We start from the raw sequence: 22,129 nt of genomic DNA, 5'->3' as shown, positions 1-22,129 counted from the left end.
TAGAAAAAAATTGATGCATCTGAATCTCACCCTCTGTATGATCACCAGCCAGCTTGTCTACGTTTCACTTCAAGAAAAAATTTCTCAGAACAATGGGGGCTCTCGTAGTAACTGCGCACTAAGCCCGAATTCGTAAATGGCGAGGGAGGTTCAAACGCTCACAAGAATGGCTGACTCCAAGCGAAGAACTCCCTCATACAGAAGGTTGGCTAACGTGGAAAATTTCTCAACAGATTGCGCTCAGCTGTTACAAGGTGCAAACCTAATCTTTTTAAGTGGAATTTTCACGTAGACTCGCTGTTATGTGACTGTGGTTTTCACAGTCAACGTCTCATTTTCTCCAATGCAAACTGTATCCAACTTCATATACTATGGAAGATCTCATGCAAGCAGCACCTTAGTCCCTGAAATTGGCTAACTAATGGTCAGCAGCCATATAAGTTTGTTCTTCTGCCAATGCAGATCTACTTTTTCCAAGCACCGTGCTCGACAGGAGTCCAAATCTATCATATTGGAACCTCCTCCTTTTTCTGTTTGTTACTTTTATATATTTGTCTTTTGGTTTTACAGTTTGTATTTTCATATGTATATCAGTGCTTCTGATGTCCGGCTCCATGGCTAAATGGTTAGCGTTCTTGCCTTTGGTCACAGTGATCCCGGGTTCGATTCCTGACAGGGTTGGGAATTTTAACCACAATTGGTTAATTCCCCTAGCACGGGGATTGGGTGTATGTGTCGTCTTCATTATCATTTCATCCCCATCACGACGCGCAAGTCGCCTACGGGAATAAAATCAACAGACCTGTACCTGGCGAGCCGAAGGTCTCGGACACATCCCGGCACTAAAAGCCATACGCCATTTCATTTTTTTTTTCAGTGCTTCTGATACGATAAATAAATAGTTAACCACGTCCTTCACCGTGTAGGAGCTTTAGTTCTATGCACGAGTCTCAATAACGAGAGTATTCCTCAAGCACATTGCACTTCGAGGTCGGACGATGTATAACACATGCACGATGTTAGTTTTAAAACTGTGTTCACAGGAAAACGATGGCAAGCTTATCTCTGGGTGATGCGCAAACCATAGGAAGATTATCTATAGGTTATAGGAGTTAGAGTATATCGCCAGAGCTTATCGAAACACTTAGATATAATATGCGCCATAAACATTTGTTGGACCATTATGCGGGTAAGGGATTAGCAGTGCATGACCATTTTCCCCATCCAACTTTATGAAACTCAGTTTATGATCAATGTTAAAAATTGTAGGCACATGGCCCTGAGGTTCACTCAGCCTACACCAGGTTAATTCCTGGGGGCAAAGGCGGCCGGGCGTAGAGCTAACCACTCTACCCCGCCAAGTGCCGAGGTTAAGGATAGTGGAAGCCTTTACCTTCCACCCCTCCAAGGGCCTTCATGGCCTGTACGGAGAGGACTTTGCTTTTGCTTTGTTAAAAATTGTATGAGTGTTTGGAGGTCAGAATGGTACAATGTCGTTGGTTTACGAGCAAAATGCAGTAAGTCATAGTTAATTACGCGACAGTCGTGGTGATTGTTGTTTCAAGAGGAAGTACAACGTTACGAGTGCAGGCGAGGGCAGAATTTCGACAGGAGTAACGAGTAGCTTACTCATTTTAAATTTAATTTTGATTCATCCCATTGAAAATCCTCCATGTTTGATCCATGCATTGACGTTTTCTTATTTTATTGTTCGTATCTTGCAATGAAACATATAAGAGGTGTGTAGCCTACATGTAATTGTGTTGTATTAAAACACAACAATGAATGTTATTTGAAGCAGTGAACAGTCCACTAAGCTACCAGAATCTTAAGCATGGTCCTTGAATAATGAAGGTAATACGAACATTATGATATGTGCGATATTTATCTGTTGGAAAGTAATTATCCCTGTAATGTCCAGAATAATTACACTGCGTAATAAAAGTTTGATTTGTAATCTAACTACAGAGCTTCCTAGAACTTCAACTTACACTCAAATATTCGAGGTAAACACTTTCAGTTGTTTCGGTATTTTCATTTTTAAGTGATATATTTGTGGTAATGGATAATATATAGCGTAAAAGATTAAATGGGAGTCGATGGGTACCTAGGTTACGACTTTCTCTCTATCTACCCACTAAGATAGAAGCGTACACAACAACTGGTAGAAAGTGTTTTAACTTCACTCTTAATTTCCGCCAAAGTCTTGATGTCATTGACACCTAATACGAAATATTTTTTGTCCTAAATTAATAACTGAAACTATTTCTGTGCACTTTACTCATAAACCTACGTAGATAAATAGACAGTTGAGAATATTTAAGGCAGACGATTGAAGTACTATTATTCATGATGTATGACATTCACTCTTTCTGGATTTAATTTGATATCTGTAGCCTATGTCGGTGTTTCTTACGTAAAAACACAGCAATTGCCTTCTTATTAATATGGTGAGTGCCCATATTTCTGAGAAGAAAGTCATGAATTCCTATTCTAGTATATCCAGTGACACATATGCCACGTGGGACATTACAGAGTTCACCTCTACATCAATCAGTATTCGTATTGTGATGGCGGAAAATTACTTTAGCTGGGAAGAGAGGCACCATTTTGTGTGTAGATGAGTACGAAACGACGGTGCTGGGATCTGGCGGAGAAACAATTCAACACGGTTAAGTTTGGTGTTCCTTGATAATGATCTCTATTACTGCGCAGCGGAGTTCAACCAGTCAGAGATAAACAGTGCGGAAAGTAACTACAATACAGTAAAGTGACATTTTCCGTACTCTTTTGAGTGCTTACGAGAAGAAGGAAATTATGTCATAGCATGCAAAAAGCACTTCTTTTCAGAAAAAAAAAATGGAAGTTTTCAGTCCTTGATTGCCAACATCTGGCCCCCGAATAAGAATATTTCTTATTAAATTTCTGCAATGGGGGTGTCAGACTAATATAATTTCAGCTATGTTCTATCCGACATAGCAACATGAAGCAAATTCCTCTCTTGATACTTGGCAAGAAGAGGCAAATTAGACATTTCACTGACCAAAATGATCTCCTACGACTTAATTAATATCAGAGTAAACAGAGCGGGCGGTGTGAAAAGTAACTTGTTTTGCTTCACAAACCACTATATGCCAGTTAACATTAGCATTACATCGCTCGAGGAGACTACAGCACGTTACAGTAAGTCATTAATCGAGTGACTGATAATTATTTCTTTGCCAACACGTTAGGACAAAATAATAATGAAAAAAGTCATCAAATACCATTCGGTCGTCAAAAAAGATTCGACAGGAAAGAAGGGCAAAATACGCTCATGAATACATCCAGTATGAATACTACGACCTAGCTGCAGTCGCTTAAGTGCGGCTAGTATCCAGTATTCGGGAGATAGTAGGTTCGAACCCCACTGTCGGCAGCCCTGAAAGTGGTTTTCCGTGGTTTCCCATTTTCACACCAGGCAAATGCTGGGGCTGTACCTTAATTAAGGCCACGGTCGCTTCCTTCCCACTCCTAGCCCTTCCCTGTCCCATCGTCGCCAAAAGACCTATCTGTGTCGGTGCGACGTAAAGCAAGTAGCAAAAAAAAAAAAAAAAAAACTACGACCAGCGATGAAAAACTCTCAGTAGTTCATTGACGGAAATAAGCCTTCTTGTAACGTAGTAACGCTGACACGTGTTTTAGAGAAGAGCAGTAACAGAGGATTATAGTTATGCTCCTACAACATCTGACCACATACTCCATGCTATTAATGCAATGAAAATAATAATAATAATGTTATTTGCTTTACGTCCCACTAACTACTCCTTTACGATTTTCGGAGACGCCTGCAATGAAAATCGATACATTGCCGGGCCCTGATAGAGTTCTTATCAGAGCAATAAAATATTGCAGAGTTGTAAGAATTTTGCCAGCAATTTATACAGTACCCATGCTTCGATCAAAATTATGCATTGTATACAGAATTCTAGATGAAGTCATGTACACGTTGTGTATAAGATTGTATTAAATTGCATAATAATGTAGGTATTTAAAAATTAACTTTTAGGCGCGTTCCTTCATACAGCGCGAATAAAGTTATTTATAGACTATACTTTACATGTCAATTTTCACTGAATTCTGTTCACTCATTTTCTCGTGGCTCAGCATTCTTGAAATTCTTGAATGTCTCCGTTATCATAGCCGGCACGGCAAAAACGCGTAAGACATAAATTATCGGAATTTTAATCCATATACATAAAGTTTTAGCGGGTCCGCTGTCTGTCATATGGTTTATTTGCCAGTTTTTTTTCTTCAGATATTTATCAGTGCTTTTTAGCTTTCGTGTCTGTTTGTCTGCCTGTTCCACCATCACGGCGAAGGAGCTGAATAGATCTCGACCAAACTCTTAACTTTAGAATTTACTTATCCAGGAGCAGGTTTTGATATGCATATGATTTTAAAATCACGGAACAGAGTGGGGGGTTTATATGAAATTTTCTTATACACAATTGATTTTCTGTAAAATATGTAGGCTATATGTGCAACATCCCTTCATTTTGAATCATTTTTGTTATCTACATAATTTCGCTTTCTTTTCAAATGACTATTTTCTGCGGATTTCATGCTCTTCGTTGAGTGACGGACACCCTCGCGGACCGACAACGAACCTACCGGTTACCATGACAACGTCTCTGGCTGCTTGCCAGCAGAGAAGTAACGTAATGTCATTTTCGTCATCATTCCTGTGAACTTGAGGTTGTTCCTTGGACAGAAAGCGAGAGAGACGTCAACCTGCCACCCTGCGGGGTATTTGTGGAATACCGTTGGGGTTACAGTCGTCTTCGAATCGTAATAAGTGTGGCTGTTAATATCGCAAACAGTACCGCGGAGTGTGGCCCATTATTTCACACCGCAACGCGTTTTCTGGCATTTGCTATAAGTTTTCCTGTATTTCGCTTCTACTTCCGTTTTCTGTTTTAATTTATTGCCTCTGCCTTACCTCTTCACTCTTAAGTAGTAACACCATAAGTCGACTTCTTATCTGATTACATTAAAATCCCTGCGCTTAAATTTCTCCTCTGTTACCACTTTCTTAAATTTGTAGTTCATATAATCACAATTTAGTGAAGGGCATTTAATTTTTTCAGTACATCTACATGGTATTTACACATTTGTTCCATCCGGCTGTCCTCAGTTTTTATCCTGTCTTCAATTAATATCAACTTTCTTAACTGTATTACTTTCTTCCTTAATTTCTCCGAATGTATGCGAGTGCTAATCCCGAAACATGGACTCTCTTTCCTTTGAGTGATATATGCACTATTCCTTTCGTGCAGTTTTTCTTCGCAGTCTATGTTTTCGCCGATTAATTCGCATAACGTACCGTTAACTAGAACTTATTTAGAGTCAGTAGGTAGTTTGTGACACTTTTGAGAGTTAGTGCCTCTTCCTATAGCAACTAGAAACCGAGCTGCCGGTGGAAAATCTTCGTTCAAAGCCTGAAAACACCAGCCCATGTCTAGGGCGTCTGAGAATGCTACTGAACGCGAGGCTGGTTTGAATGTGGTCAGGTTAGGAAGACATTTGGGGAGCGATGCTGATAGCAGGCCAGGTTCATCGCGGAGAGAGGACGTCATGGAAAATCTAGGGCGTCTGAGGCTGCTTTTAATAATGTTGCTTTACGTCCCACGGTTTCCGAAGACACTAAGCAGCCGGACATTGTGTGCCAAAAGAGTTAATTGATGTACAGGTAGATTTTCCGACACTAGCTTTGCAGATTCCCAGTTACCCACGAGCGAAACCTCTTCACATACAGTACCATCGAACTGAGCCAGAATCAAACCCACTTCCGGTTTTGAAATTTCGGACTTAGCATAAACATTTATTTCACCCAGTGGAGGATTTTTTTTTTTCGAAAGCTATAACCTATAGTTTTGATGGGCTCAAGTCTCAACCCCCACCCTCCATACAAGATGGCGGAGAAAAATTACCAGATAAGCTAGAAAATTGAAATATGGTAAACTTTCAGCCTGTAACCGATGGAAACGTTCCAAGATGATCAAATGTGTAACTTTTGGCGCTGAAAAATACCGAAATATGGAGGCAATTTTAATGACGGTGCATACCTTCGTTTCGGAGTAATTGGTGGCTAAGCGGAAAGTCGTATCACAAAACAGCACAATCGCAGCTGAATTTGTAGAGATCTACAACTTTGGTCCTATGAACTTTTGTCGTATATCTATCTCTTATACGTTAGATAGAGCTGCATTTCTCTATTGTAAGTAAAGTTTGTAATTTTTAGACGTATATTTTAAAGCTTGCAAGGAGGCCTGTCATCGTAATAAAAATCCCAATCTCGATTGTGACTGGATGTAGGCAAGTGTGGCTGCCATTATAATCAACACTCCCCAACTCGATTGTGACTGTCATTAGGAAATAGGGCTTGTCATTATAATGAAATATGACCAACTGGATTATGAATGGCAGTAGGCATGTGCGCCTGCCGTTATAGTAAAAACTGCCAAATTTGATTGTAAACGGCAGTACGAAACTTTGCCTGTCATTATTATCAAAATTCCCCAACGCGCACCTTTAATAGGAAACAACGTATGGGAAACTCCCCGTGGTTTTTCTCGCATACCGCTAGGAGACATGCAATTCAATAAAATCTTAATCACTGCGTGTACAGTAATTTACGTAGAAATCCGTATGCATAGTAAAATACCGCTGCGAAGCAGGGGTATATTTTCTAGTTCTATATAACTTTAGTTATGTAGTATTGATCGATAGAACCACTAATAATATAGATTGTTGTGAATTGAGTTTAAGGCCCCTAAACTACTATTTCACTCAGTGTGAATATAATTATTTATAGCCTAGATTGTAGTGCCTCATTCCTCGACTTTACATACCGATTTTCATTAAATTCACTTCAGCTATTTTCTATTGATGCGCGTAAATACATACACACACAGAGAGAAAGACAGACAGAGATGACGGAAACTTAAAAAGTGTATTTCCTTGCTACTGAGGACGTGACCAATACAGAAGTACCATTATTTTTAATTTATTAGCAATGTACAGATAAAAGTCTTATTATAAATATATAGATATCGAGTACAGAGAATGTCCCATCTTGCCTAAAATTCTCATTCCCAATAGTGGAAATCAAACTTTTGTTCTGCCTTATGAAGAGTCTTGGGACGTATACAGGTGCTAAGCTACTCCATCATATTTTATACCATTTAACCCTCTTAAAAGAGGTTTCATCACTTTTCCAGGTGTTGTTAATGAATCATAGATACTATTCTGAGGAAAGACAAGCGAAATAACTGCAATTTTCCTTGATATTAGTATAGCATTTGATCACGTTGGTCATTTCAACATCCAAAAGACAATACAGACAGCTTTCTCCTCTACCTCTTAAACTCCAGGACGTAATCACGGACTTTCAGAAAGGCAAATTTATTATGGTAGAGTGCAATCGAAGTCGGACAGCACTCATGGTGCACCCCTCTCTCTGTCTCCGGTATTGTACACGATCGATGGTCGCATTAGACGAGCTGTCAGGGACCACAGTTTTACAACAATACGGATACGAATTAAAATAACTGTACTCAGTTTTACACATGTCACGGTTATAATAATTGCAAAAGACTAAAGAGGATATATAATTCTTGTGAATATCGCTGTGCAAAGATTTAAAGAAATTAGACTCTCGTTAAATGTTCAAAAATATATTACCATTAACATCACTAAGGGGCACCTTGATAGCTCTCCAGTATCACTAGACTTAGGATTTGCTCCCTCAATCAGAATGAAAAGTTTAGCTATCTTACTTTTCCTACAAATTGCTTTTTGACGAGAAGAAAACCTTACTTGAACACTAAACAAATCTGAAGCTACTAGCAAGTAGCTCACTTCTGAAACCAGAACAGACGTTTTCGGTGGTAAATAGGTTCATCAATTAATTAATTAATTAATCAGTCAATGAATGAATGAATCAATCAATCATCTGCGCTTGGGGCTGTCACCGAGGTTGCAGATTCCCTATTAGTTGTTTACCTAGCCTTTCCTCAAATATTTTCAAAGAACTTGGAAATTTATCGAATATGTCCCTTGATAAATTATTGCAATTGCTTACTAGTCACTCCACGTCCTATAAATGAATATTTGCCCCGATCTTTCCTCTTGAATTCCAACTTTATCTTCATATTATGATATTTCCTACTTTTAACCCTTCAGTGCTCAAATTATTACGTATTTTAAATATGATGGTTTTTCATTCCATTATTAGCAGAAAAATATTTTAAAATATATGTCCTAATGTCTTTTTTACTTGGATCAGTCAAAATGTTAAGAGTTTCGAATATTTTACATTTCGGTTTATGCAAAGCTTTAATCTTAGGGATGTCCTTGCTCACGAAACCCGGGGTGAATAATATTTTATTTGTTTTACACTTTATCCCAGCTAATTAGCAAGCAAAATCAAAAAATAAAAGATTGTTTGCTTTTTAATACACTAGCGACTCCTAGCAAGGTCGTCTCCAAGGTAGAAGTAAATGCACATTTGTAAAATCATAAAGCAGATATAACAAGCAAATAAATTCCCCTTTGCACATTTAATAGTTAAAAGCTCTGCTCAAGCTTATTCGTCTACCAATGTCATACCACGTCATCTCTCCACTAACAGCTCGAAACATACCACGTAGTCGAGCATCTCGTCTCCTTACTCCCAGCTCTAACCAGCTCAAAGTTTGCAACATTTTCGTAACACTTCTCCTTTGTCGGAAATCACTCAGAACAAATAGTGCTGTTTTCCTTTGGATATTTTCCAGACCTCGTATCAAACAGTCCTGGTGTGGATCCCATACATTGCAACCATACACTAACTGGGGTCATACCAGAGACTTATGCGCCCTCCCCTTCACATCCTTACTACATCCCTTAAATACCCTCATAACTATGTGAAGCGAACTTACTTTACAAATTCGTTTATGTTATTACCCCCAATTAATATCTTTCCTTAGACTGTGTTTACACCTCGGTACTTACAGTGGTCCCCACAAGGAACTTTCAACCCCTCAACACAGCAATTAAACCTGATAGGTCTTTTCCTTTTTCTGAAACTCACAACCCCGTTTATCATCATTCCATTGCCAGCTGTCCATCTCACAACATCGTCGAGGTCTTTTCGCAGTTGCTCACAATCTCGTAACTTATTTATTACTCTATACAGTATAACATCATCCGCGATTCTGATTCCACTTCTTTACTCATATCATTTATATATGTAAGAAAACATAAAGGTCCAATAATACTGCCTTCAGGAATTCTACTCTTAATGATCGTGGGATAAGATAATGCTTCACCTACTCTAATTCTGTACGGTCTTTTTCTAGAAATATAGCCACCCATTAAGTCACTCTTTTATGTAGACCAGTTGTACTAATTTTTGTCAGTAGTTTCCCATGATGTAACCTATCAAACGCCTTGGATAGGTGAATAGCGATTCAGTCCATTTGATCTCCTGAATATAATATGCTATATATTGCTGGAATCCTGCAAATTGAGCCTCACTGGAGTAAGCTTTTCAACACGAATTGTCTTCTAACAAACCAGTCAGTAATTTCGATAACGTCTCTGGTGTAATCAGAAAGAATTCTTTCCCAGAGCTTATAACCAACACATGACCGCTCTATGTTTGCTACTTTTGCCTTGTACACTGGAACTACTACTGCAAGCCTCGATTCATTTGGTATCACTCGTTAATGCAAACAGTAATCAAATAAGTATTTGAGATATGGCGCTATTGATCTATTGCTTTCTAAACGCCATCAAACCAAAATTGTCTAAATCGTTTATCCTCACATTAGATAAAGTAATAAAGAGTGCAGTTAAAGACCAACTGATATCCCTGATGCCATGATTTATTCGTCTACAAGAGAAGTACTTGGTGTCTTCAATGCTCAATGGGAAGCTTTAGCACAGCATTTTAATTGTTGTCAAATCCTGGAAACATGCCGTAATGAATATATTAATTCCACCAGAGATCTTCCTGCTGACAAATTAAAATATTTGAAAGAACTAGGTATAGATGATGGATACTCAGTTATATCTAAAAATCTACTGACATGTAAGGACACTTATGAACAGAGGAATTTCAAACTTACTGGTAAAGGCGTGACTTTATAAGAAGACTGTCCGTTAGGTAACAGATGGCTGGAAACAAGAGCAGGAATCAGCAGTTCTGAATGTAGGGACGCAGTCAAACTACAAGGCAATGTTGCTCTTGTAAATGTGATCCACGGTCGATGCCTGAACGGAACCTGCTCCAGACGCCTTGGCTAGCACACGTCTTAGGCTCTTGTCCGCACAACGAACTCTTACGTAACGCTCACACCAAGATAGCAGCTTCTATTTCAGACAAGAATTATTGCTGACTACGGGAGTACAAGAAGAGTGGATATTAGGCCTACTGCAATCGACAAGAAAGATAAGTCGGGTTTAATCTTGAAACAGACTCTGAACAGCCACAAGAAGTTCACCGCGAGAAGGAAAAGATACGTGAACCGACATCAGAACATTTCCGAATGAAATATGCATTGGAGAAAATCTTTGTTTTGGCTTAATGATCGGCAGCCATGCAACTATTCCAATGACATTTCTAAATTTCTGCAAGCTATTTTCGATTTCAAAACGAAGTAGTGGCTGTTCTCACAATGTAAAGTTCAATGTATAAAGTTAAATATATAAAATATGTATTATAGCTTCTTTTTCAATTAAAAATGATATTCTTTAAATTATGGCAATCTGCAGGGGCATATCGCGTTCATCTTTAAGATTACACAATACCTAATTATTAACAATAGAAAATGAAAAACCACAGCCTGTTTCCAGTCATTCGACCGTGTCAGGAATGGAATGAATGAAGCTCCCATCTAGCGGCATTATTAATATTTATGTTAGTTGAATTCAACGAACTGCATTTCCCAGTTGAGGAGTGTTTGTTCGAAACGCGATATTCCCACCCTAAGAAAGTTGTGGAAAAACGCAAGGAAACGTATAATAAAAGGCACATGGAACGTACCCATGACCGGGTATGGTACTACATTTAAGGAATTACATCTTCCTGGTCCGGGTTGCTCATGGTATTCGACAACATTAAACTACTGCAATACACGTGGACGAAATAATTAAAAAAATGAAGTGGAAATAACACCTTTTGAATTGTCACTCCTAAATTTATTTGTTGATGCCTGACCCTCATGTTACGGAAGAATAATTTATCAGGTTGTGGTCTTCTAAAGTTGGTGGACCGCTGCTGTACTGCTAACAGGAGCGAGAAGCTATATCCCTCCTCATTTTCCTACGACTCTTGGGTGAGGTCTAGGCGAGCTATGACAGTTGACGATCAAACATAGTGATTGTTAGAATAGAGACATCGCAGAAGTGTCTTCATTTCCCTAGAAGGGCTCTTGAGGAGTGAGGTCTAGGCTAGCTATGACAGTTGACAATCAAACATAATGACTGTTAGAACAAAGACATCGCAGGAGTGTCGTCATTTCCCTAGAAGGGCTCTTGAGGAGTGAGGTCTAGGCTAGCTAGGATAGTTGACAATCAAACATAATAACTGTTAGAACAAAGACATCGCAAGAGTATCGTCATTTCCCTAGAAGGTCCCTTGAGGAGTGAGGTCTAGGCTAGCTAGGATAGTTGACAATCAAACATAATAACTGTTAGAACAAAGACATCGCAGGAGTGTCGTCATTTCCCTAGAAGGGCTCTTGAGGAGTGAGGTCTAGGCTAGCTAGGATAGTTGACGATCAAACACAGAGACATTGTAGAAGTGTCTAGTATGGCTCTGAACGTAGAGATTGATAGAACAGGAGTGCCACTCTACTCACCAGCCCACCGCCGATCACAGCCACCTTCTTCTCGTCCATAGCCTTGTGTGTTCTCGCCGCAGCAGCGACTGAAGCCCTTCAACTGACTGATCTCAGATCCCCCTCCAACAAGACACTGTCTTGCTACATAGGCTACCACGTGCATACCGGGTTATATAATTTGAAGGTTGGCACAAATTTAGGGAAGCTTTTTCAGCAGGTCAACGTGTTCATTTTCCTATATTTAGGACTGCAGCCAGAGCTCACTGCCTTCAGAACACCTCAGACAATTTTGAAATTTGTAATATCAACCCAGGAATCCCAAGTGTATCTGCATGTAGTTTATGTATCCTAGCACCAGAAATGTGCACTATCGACTAATAATTATCGAACTTATCGATAGCTTCAACTACCGTAAGAGTCGACTAATTTACCAAACAAATCGCATACCCGTCACAGCGACACGGAAGCGAATGGTCACTATTGCCACTAAAACATTTAGGCCATTTGTATCATGCTGATTCCTATTAGGGTTACCTGTTTATTACCACCGTGTATGCATGAGTGGGTAAATCGTATGATAACATGTGTAATTGTGGAGGTTTTGATAGTATATGTGAAACTCTAATAGTTTAAGTATACGATTTCGATGCGCTCCCAAGGTACAGTGCTATAGTGGTATTTTTCAGGAGTGAGTGTAGAAAATCCAGTGAGAAAGCTACGTTAAGGAGAGTTGCTGTCAATGACAGAATATGAACCTTGGATTTCGGAGTAGTAATCTCCCATTCACAGTGTGGATTGGAGTGGGATTCTCGGCTGCATAGGTTGAGTTTGTAAGTTGCTCAATATAATATTTGTTTTGTTCCAATGAGTGTATGTACTAGTAATTTGTAAAGAGTGATCAATTAGATTTAAAAAATCTAATTCTTGTAAGTACCATTGTTCACTTGTGGTACAGAGTTTCGACTCAGTCTTCTCGACCACGAAGGTCAATATGACATTTGTTCTACTGAGTGTCTATTGCAGTGATTTCTAATTATTAATTGAAATGAAATGTCGTATGGCTTTTAGTGCCGGGATATCCCAGGACGGGTTTGGCTCGCCAGGTGCAGGTCTTTCTATTTGACACCCGTAAGTGACCTGCGCGTCGTAATGAGGATGAAATGATGATGAAGACAACACATACACCCAGCCCCCGTGCCATTGGAATTAACCAATTAAGGTAAAAATCCCCGACCCAGCCGGGAATCGAACCCGTGACCCTCTGAACCGAAGGCCAGATCGCTGACCGTTCAGCCAACGAGTCGGACATTATTAATTAATTACGTTTAAACAAAATGTAATTCGTCAAAGTACCACTGTCCACTGTTTGGACATGTAAACGAATCGTATCCATGAAATTTCATTATAATTTTTGTACTAAATGGAAGATAATGATAGCTTTTACCTAAATTAAAGGTAAAATTAGCAGTGAATTCATAATTGCCATTATTACTAGAGAAATATATACATACATACTTTGCTCGTCGCCATAAGACCTATCTGTGTCGGTGCGACGTAAAGCCACTAGCAAAAGAAAAATGAAAAAAGCATGCTTTGCTTTATTACGACTACGCATTCTATTACGTCACAGCGCTTCGGTGTGTTCATGTAACACTTGTGTGAAGTCTTTGCTCACTTAACTTCTTTGAACGTCTTTGCTTCTCCTTGATCAAGACCAACTACAATTACATCAGACCGTACCACAGGAAAACTTGTCGAACATAGGTGGACGACATGAGAGGTGTTCTGTGGTTAAGGAGAAGACTGAACGTGTTTATTCTGAGTCACTTAAAGAAAACATCACAAGTCGAACGTCATGAAATGCAACTCATTAACTCAAAATATGAATAATTATGCACCAGAAGCAACGATATCACGTAATTCTATTGTAAATCTAATTGTTAATTTCAGTGGGAAAATAACGAAGGGAGAATTTATCAACGTCAGGTTGAAACAGAAACACACACACTCACACACACTACAAAAATATTTCACATGGTTCAATAACCTTGAACATATAAAGCTCTTGTCACCTTAAAACTCACCTAAATTGATGGCATTCAATCCTCCTCTAATTTATGAAGAAATGAGGTAATCCTCATTTTAAATCACGAGGAATGGGGTTACGTTCCGTTTACGTACCTCCGTTGTAAAACACTGAAAATTATTCAGTTGCATCATTCTTGTACCCATTTAAAATGATCATAATTCAGCCGTAACTCCGGGTCACGACTTTTCAGATTTTTCTGGGACTGATTTAATTTTGTAATTAGGTACGTTGGCTGATTTGGGAAAATGCTAGGATAGGCATAATTAGGTAACTTCGAAAGTTTGCGTGGCACCCTAACTGAAACAACACGTTTTCCCTAATAATAAATTTGTTATCAAAATGTTTAAGGAACACACCATGAGCGCCCTAGAATTCTAAAATGGTTGATGTTCAATTGTTTAATATCACACCAGATTATTTCAAAACTGAATTTACTGACGGTCATCTAGCATCTGTTACAACCGGAAATTTCTGTAAACAATTTAATGTTGCTTACGTTATATTGGTTTTTATATTCAAGAAAATTGTTGATGTGCCCCCCTCCCCCCCCCCACTGGAGAAGATCCTGCGGGCGTCCATAGCACACACCATTAGTATCACTTGGTTAGATGTTTTTCCTATGGATACACCTAACCAATTTGTCTTAATATTAAAATCTTTGGAAATCTGAACACTGAAGCATTTGCTCTGCCGCTGCATAGTACGCGAACCTTTTGTTCCCATTTAGTGCTATGGAGCTCAGGGCTCAAGAAAAGTTTCGCGTACTACACTGAGATAGTCACCTAATAGCGTGTGGGGCCTCCTCTGGCCCAGCGAACTGCTGTGAGACGCCGTGGAAGCGAGTCGACAAGTCCCTGGTAGTCCTCTGGACGCAGCTAACACCAAATCGTTTGCAGAGCGGCCGCCAGTGCTGGTCTGTTCGTGGGTGCAGGATCCATGGCACGGAGCCTGCGTTCCAGGACATCCCAGATATGCTCGATAGGGTTCATACTGGGGCTCCTGGGTGGCCATGGCAGTCGTTGGACCTCGTCCGCATGTTCCTGGAACGATTCCCGGGCGACGTGGGATCGATGTGGCGGCGCGTTATCATCATGAAACACCGCAGAACCGTCTGGGTGTTGGAAGGCCAAAAATGAGTGGAGATGGTCTCCGAGCAGCTCAACATACGGTGTACCATTCAAAGTATCTTCCAGAACAACTAGGAGGCCCATTCCATACCAGGAAAATGCACCCCAGACCATAACAGAGACACCAGCACCCTGGACCACTCCTTCGAGGCAGGCGGGATCCATCGCTTCATGTGGTCTGCGCCACACACGGTGCCTCCCATCGGCATGGTGCAGTTGAAATCGTGATTCGTCCGACCATATCACGTTACGCCATTGTTCCAGTGTCCATCCCTGGTGACTGGCGACAAATGCGCGTCGTTGTGCCCGATGACGTTGGGTTAACAGTGGCACTCGTGTGCGGCGCCGGCTCCCATACCCCATAGAACCCATGATCCTACGGATTGTCCACTGGGAGACTTGTCTAGCACGGCCTGTGTTGAGTTGAGCCGTGATTTGTCGCACAGTTGCCCTTCTGTCACTATTGACAATCCGTATCAGATCTCGCCGGTCACGGTCATCGAAGGTGGCTGGACGGCCGGTCGAACGCCTGTTGTGGACGGTGACACCCGCATTCAACCATTCACGATACACCCTGGACACGGTTGATCGTGCGAAGCCGAATTCCCGCACCACTTCCGAAATCGCACTTCCCATCCGTCGGGCACCGACCACCATACCCCGTTCGAACGGTGTCAGCTCACAACGACGTTCCATGTTACACCTGTCACATGCACAGCCACTGCTCACAAGGTCTCCTATACAACTGCTGCTGGTACAGGGGGCGTGTGGTGTGTAGACAACACACCTGCGCATCAGTGCTCCGCTATCCCATGACATTTGCTCAGTCAGTGTATAATTGGACTCTCATCGAGGCACGAAGTTCATACCACCTATCTGATTAAATTATAAAGACACTGCACAGGTAACTGAAAACTTAAAGGAAACAGGTTCTGAGAAGAACATGAGGACAATAACCTTTTCATTATCACCACCGGAATTGTTCGAATAAATACGTTGTTTTAAGAATAAACAGCTTCTTACGGCAGTGAGAGAAACTATAGCATTTTTAAGGTTATAAATAAGTATAATTTTCGATTAATAATATTCAAATTTCTGTGCATATTTGGTAACAACACGAATTCCACTAAACAAAACAAACACAACCTAGCACTCCAGTTGCCGCCATTATGGGCAGTTTCGATAGGTTGCTTAAGGTCTGACTGAGGTATTGTAGTTGGTCTTGCCTTGATGTTACTCGGTGGGGCAAGTTGTTGACTTGTGCCCACAACTCATTAATTGATATTGGTCGAGGCAACATGCTACTTTTCTTTGACCAAAAATCATTTTTGTGCTACGATATTTTTACCTCCATTTTCCCGGTTGAACTGCCCGCGCCAGTTATCATGGACAAATATATTGAGAATTTACAGACATAGCACTTCCATTTGTCGGTGTTAGCCCTGGACATTAAGAAGGAATCAAAAGACGGCACGATGAAGCGTAATGCCATGGAAGAGAGTCGTGTCTGCAGCAAAGTAGTCGCCGTAGTTAAGTATATATATTTCTCTAGTAATAGTGATATTTATTAATTTACTGCTCATTTTACTGTAGATTTGTATGAAAGCAATTATTGTCCTCCATTTAGGACAAAAATTATAATGAAATTTCATGGATATGATTCGTTCACTAACCCGATTTGTTTTACGTCACACCGACACAGATAGGTCTTACGGTGACGATGGGATGGGAAAGGCCTAAGAGTGTGAAGGAAGCGACCGTGGCTTTAAGTATGGTACAGCCCGAGTATTTTCCTGGCATGAAAATGGGAAACCACGGAAAACCATCTTCAGGGCTGCCGACAATGGGGTTCGAATCCACTACATCCCGAATTCGAGCTCACAGCTGAGCGCCCCTAAGCGAACGGCCAACTCGCCCGGTGAAATGCAAAGAATAGCCTCCGTGGCTCAGGCGGCAGCGTGCCGGCCTCTCACCGCTGGGTTCCATGGTTCAAATCCCGGTCACTCCATGCGAGATTTGTGCTGGACAAAGCGGAGGCAAGACAGGTCTTTCTCCGAGTATTCCGATTTTCCCTGCCATATTTCAGTCCAGCAACACTCTCCAATATCATTTCATTTCATCTGTCATTCATTAATCATTGCCCCAGATGAGTGCGACAGGTTTTGGCAGCCGGTACAATTCCTATCCTCGCCGCTAGATGGGGCTTCATTCAATCCATTCCTGACCCGGTCGAATGAATAGAAACAGACCATGGATTTTTATTTTCACTTTGGACTGAAAACATTCGACTATTCAGTCGATAGTGCGAAATTCCTATCGCCCGACTAGTCGATAGTGGTTTTCAGTCGAAGGTGCTCATCTTTCTCGGCTACAGTATATTTGTAGACAGGGCAGTTTCTGTAATTGTAGCCACCTAGCGGAAATGGCTTATACCAGGAGAGGTGAGTCACTGTTACGTTGTTGTTGATCAGTGGTCAAAACTCCGGCTCATTCTCCTCCTTATCTTGCTGATTAAAAGGGGAAAGGTCACGAAGACAACCAGCGTTGTCCTTATCAATACTCCTCATTCATTAAATTGACGATCACAGAGTAGAGTTTAACAGCGGCTAGTTTCAATAGCGTTCGGGGCTCTAGGGCTGGTTTCCACCATACGCTGTCCTGAGAACGGTTTTGCGTGCACTAAGGCGAATGCCAGGATAGAACATTTTCCAGAGCACGGCCGCCATCCCTTCCCCCTTACCGCACCACGAATCACCTCTACAAATCTTCTTGGACGTAACTAAGGGAGGCCCGCTGAATCTCTCAGGAAACGGAATAAAAGATTGCTAAACAAAATGGCGATAAAGTTTTGAATTAGTTATTATCTTCGTTATGGTTGGCTCCCCCAAAAATGCCCCACGACATCAAATGTTCAAAATTAAATTTCTTTGCAAATAAAGCTGACTGTTTTCAAATTATCAGCAAGAACCATTGGGCCACCATTTGCTCCTTTGAATATCGTAACAGAATATTTCCACTTCAACTACCGTACATTTTTTGGTGTCATGATATAATAACCCATGAGTCAATTACGAATGACCTGTATTTACGGTCGTCACCTAAGTGGAGGATTTTCTTAAATGATTTCAAATAAGCTGGAAATGTATCTCTTCCTAATAATGAATATTTGCCCCAGTTTGTCTCCTTGAATTGCACTTTTGTCTTCATACTATGATCTTCCGTTTTCTTTAAAAGCACCACTCAAGCTTATAAGAAGGGATTATTTTTTGCCTATTCCTGTATGCGGAAATGTTGCCTTTTAAGATAAAAATACGTTTTAGGCTCTTTTTTCTTAGCAAGCAGTTGTTGGTTTTATTGTGATTATAAATGCCTATTTCAGGAGTCGTGTTTATATGGAGAATAATTCCCTATTTCATCTCTTTTGGTAGTCTTTTAAATTATCCGATTACTTCGATTGGATTATATTCTAGCTGGTGTGGTCGACAGAATTGTACAGAATTATGTTCTCTTTTCTCCATATCTGTTTACCCCACTAGCAATAAGGAGAATTCTTGGAAGTTCCAAAAATGCGCTTGGGAAATGTACTTCAGGACAAATAAGGAATCCACCTCTTTGGTGTGGTGGCTAGTGTGATTAGCTGCCACTCCCGGAGCCCCGGGTTCGATTGCTGGCTCTGCCACGAAATTTAAAAAGTGGTACGAGGGCTGGATTTGGGTTCTCTCAGCCTGGGGAGGTCAGCTGAGTAGAGGGGGTCCGATTTCCACCTCAGCCATCCTCGAAGTTATTTTCTGTGGTTTCCCACTTCTCCTCCAGACGAATGCCGGGATAGTACCTAAATTAAGGCCATAGCCGATTCCTTCCCTTATGGTCGTCTGTCCCTTCCAATTTTCCCATGCCCCCACAAGGTTCCTCCTCAGCATAGCAGGTGAGGCCGCCTGGGCGATGTATTGGTCCTCCTCCTCGCTGTCAGTTGTATCCCCCGACCCAAAAGTCTCACTCTCCAGGACACTATCCTTGAGGATGATATCCGAGAACTAATCGTCGAAATATGTTCTACACATTCCTGTCCCCCTCTCGTTGCAAAGTTTTGGCTACAGTATTTTGTCCTGAGATCGCGTTGAGATCTACTTTCAAGAAGTGATGTTGTTTAAAGGTCCTAACATCCAGGAAATCGACCCGATTGAAGAAGTATCTTCCAAGGCCTACTGGCTGAAGCAGTAGATCGCTGAAGATCCCAACTTCACTACCGATGGAAGGGTAGTCAAAGTCGATATTCCTTTTCTTTTTCGTTTCGGTCTCCGGATCAGCTGGGAGAGAAATTCCTTCCTAAAGGGTTGTTTCAGTTCTTGCATCAGGTGTTGTCGGTAGCGCAGCCGTACCTGGAACGTCTCCTTTTCGAGGTGATCAATATCCAACATCGTTAAGAAACATTGATGGTGTCAATCATCAGGATCCTCTGATATATAAGTCAGTGGGCGTCCATTAATAACGGCCTTTGCGTCACAAAGCCAAGTCAGTGATTCTTCATAAGTGAATACGGACCTTTCGAACATTAACAATTCTTTAATGGAACGGAGCAGACGTTTCCACCATCCACCCCACCAACTCACAGTATGGGGATTGAAACCAAGATTGGTGTTGAAGTACTTGGAGATCTAAACCGTTGTCAGAATATATAATGGATGGACGGTCCCTTTTAGCTATAAATCGTCTCATTGAAAGAATGAAAGCTTCGATACTTAAATACGAAACTAGTTCGAAAAAGATTGATCGAAAGACAGCATTACCTCTCATAATCAATGGTCTTGCCATGTCAGTGCCAAATACTTCAAAAACATTGCCATCCTTTACTCGATCCTTAGGTATAAGGGCACACTCTATTTCAGCATTTTTTAGTTTATGACGCTTACATTGCATACAACTTGCTATCACCTTCTTTACTGTCCTCCTGGTTTGTATTATCCAATACCTTTTCCTCAAAAATATCATTAAAAACTGCGAACCAGCATGACAATGAAGTCGATGTTGCTCCTTAATCATTGCTTCAACTGTTTTATGTTTCTTAGTTAGCAACAATGGGTATCTGAAGTTTATTATATCCTCTCTAATCACAATCTTGGTCTTCACTCGGATGAGACCTTCCTCGGCCTTGACAACATTTATCCCATTGACGTTATCGCCTTCAGCAGGGAATGGAATACCTTTAACGACAACCTGCTCTGCTGCCTTTATTTCTGAAAAATGTAGGGGACCTGCATGGGAGTTATTCTTCCTTGCATTACTACAGAATCTAAGAATCCGTGTCACAACACTAACTCGTTGCGAAAAGCTAAAATTTATTATCATTTGTAGAGTTAGCATTGTCATAGTGTAGTCAACTCATTCTTCCTTTCTGCTAAGATTGGGGTTTCATCCTCATTGCCTTCCAGCTGATTAAATGGCCACTAATCTTCTGGTCGTTTTAACCATTCCGGACCTTTCCACCATGACGGGTCCTTCAGCAGGGTCGAATAACATCCTCTTGATACGTAATCAACCGGATTGTGTATTCCTGGAATATGTTTCCAGTCCTCTGGACATGTTCAACTCCTGATCTCTTTCACTCTGTTGCCAACAAATGTAGCCTACGGTTCGTCTCTTCTTATCCAAGCTAATGCGGTTGAAGAATCGCTCCAGAAATACTATGCCACATTTTGTAGATGTAGAGCCGACTTAACTGTTGATGCGAACCTACTTGCAGCGGGGCAGCCTAATAATTCCAGCCTGGGAATAGCGATGACTTTGAGAGGGACTATCCTGGCTTTAGCTAACACCAGCTGCACTGAAACTTCCTGGTCACTTTTAGTTCGTAAAAATATCACAGCAGCATAAGCGTGTGGGCTAGTGTCTACGAAGGTATAAAGCATCCATCGATTCCTTTCCTTCACACCACCCGTGCTTAGTCGAGGAACTTCCACTTCTCTTATGCAGTTTATTTCCTATTAAAGAAAGTAAGATTCTCTTCGTCAATACTTGTCGGAGAGATAAAAATTATGTATTAAATTCAATACTCAGTGTGTCCGATCTTCTGTTTTACTGTAGTCCGAGAACATTTGTGATGTATATCTCCTCAATTTCGCTTCCCTCCATTGGCGTGATTCCTTCTGTCGAATATTCCCAGTTCCTAAGTTTCATTGTTGAATTATTCAGAAGTTTAACGCTCTCAGTTTGAAATGTATCAAATTCTTCCTTCGAAGCTACCAATGTCACACAGTTGTCGACATACATCGACCCCATCAATTTATGTGCTGTTGATTTTTCTTCCTTACGGACGTTGGTAATATGGTGTTCTATTACAGCGCCTAGGATAAATGAACTGCAGGTAGTTCCAAAAACCACTCGTGAGTGTCTGTAAACTTTAATTTTCGTCATACCGCAATTCTTCCACCAAACGCAGGAAATCACGATCTTTCGTCGCAAACTTGAATCATTTGAAAGGCTTTTCGGATGTCTGAAGTAACTCCAATTACGTTCTCTCGAAATCTGAGGAGTTCCTCTGGAAATAAATAAAATAATATGATTGGGCCCCTTCTCTAGACAGTCGTTCAGTGAAACACCATCTTCTGTCTTGCAGGATGCGTCGAAGACTGGACAAACAGGAGATGTCAAGCTTGTTTTTAATTACTGGCCGATGAGGAAGATAATGGCCGTTCCTATGTTGAATTTATATCTCTTGTGATGAACGCTAGAAGTTTGATATCCACCAATCAAAACATTGTTTACTATCTTCTGAACAAGGTTCTAGCCTCAACTCTTTAACTATACTCTGAAGAAGGTAACTTGGTTGTGAACTACAGTCTAACAATTCTAGTGTTGTTTTCTGTTTACCATTCCCTTGTAATTTGACCATCAGTGTTTGTAGGACAACTTGATTGATACAAGTATGGTTAGCTAGATCGGATGTAACTTGAGTTTGTTGCGTTTCCTTCTCAATCTTAGATTCACTCTTCTCAGCTCGTGATAAATCAGGACACATAACTAAAATGTGCTTATTTCTACAAAGT

At 40.8% G+C, this 22,129-nt stretch overlaps 1 protein-coding gene across 1 annotated transcript in view; it reads right to left on the bottom strand.

The window, feature by feature from the left end:
• Nucleotides 1-12,022, bottom strand: part of cn (Kynurenine 3-monooxygenase cn) — a 163,515-nt gene extending 151,493 nt beyond the window's left edge. The window contains exon 1 of the mRNA XM_067146690.2: nt 11,889-12,022. Coding sequence (XP_067002791.2) covers nt 11,889-11,927 — 39 coding nt within the window. The 5' untranslated portion in view covers nt 11,928-12,022. The remainder of the gene's footprint in view (nt 1-11,888) is intronic.
• Nucleotides 12,023-22,129: the final 10,107 nt, after the last annotated feature.

This window comes from Anabrus simplex, chromosome 1, assembly GCF_040414725.1.
Source record: "Anabrus simplex isolate iqAnaSimp1 chromosome 1, ASM4041472v1, whole genome shotgun sequence".
NCBI classification, from domain to species: domain Eukaryota; kingdom Metazoa; phylum Arthropoda; class Insecta; order Orthoptera; family Tettigoniidae; genus Anabrus; species Anabrus simplex.
This window is presented reverse-complemented; position numbering and strand designations above follow the sequence as displayed.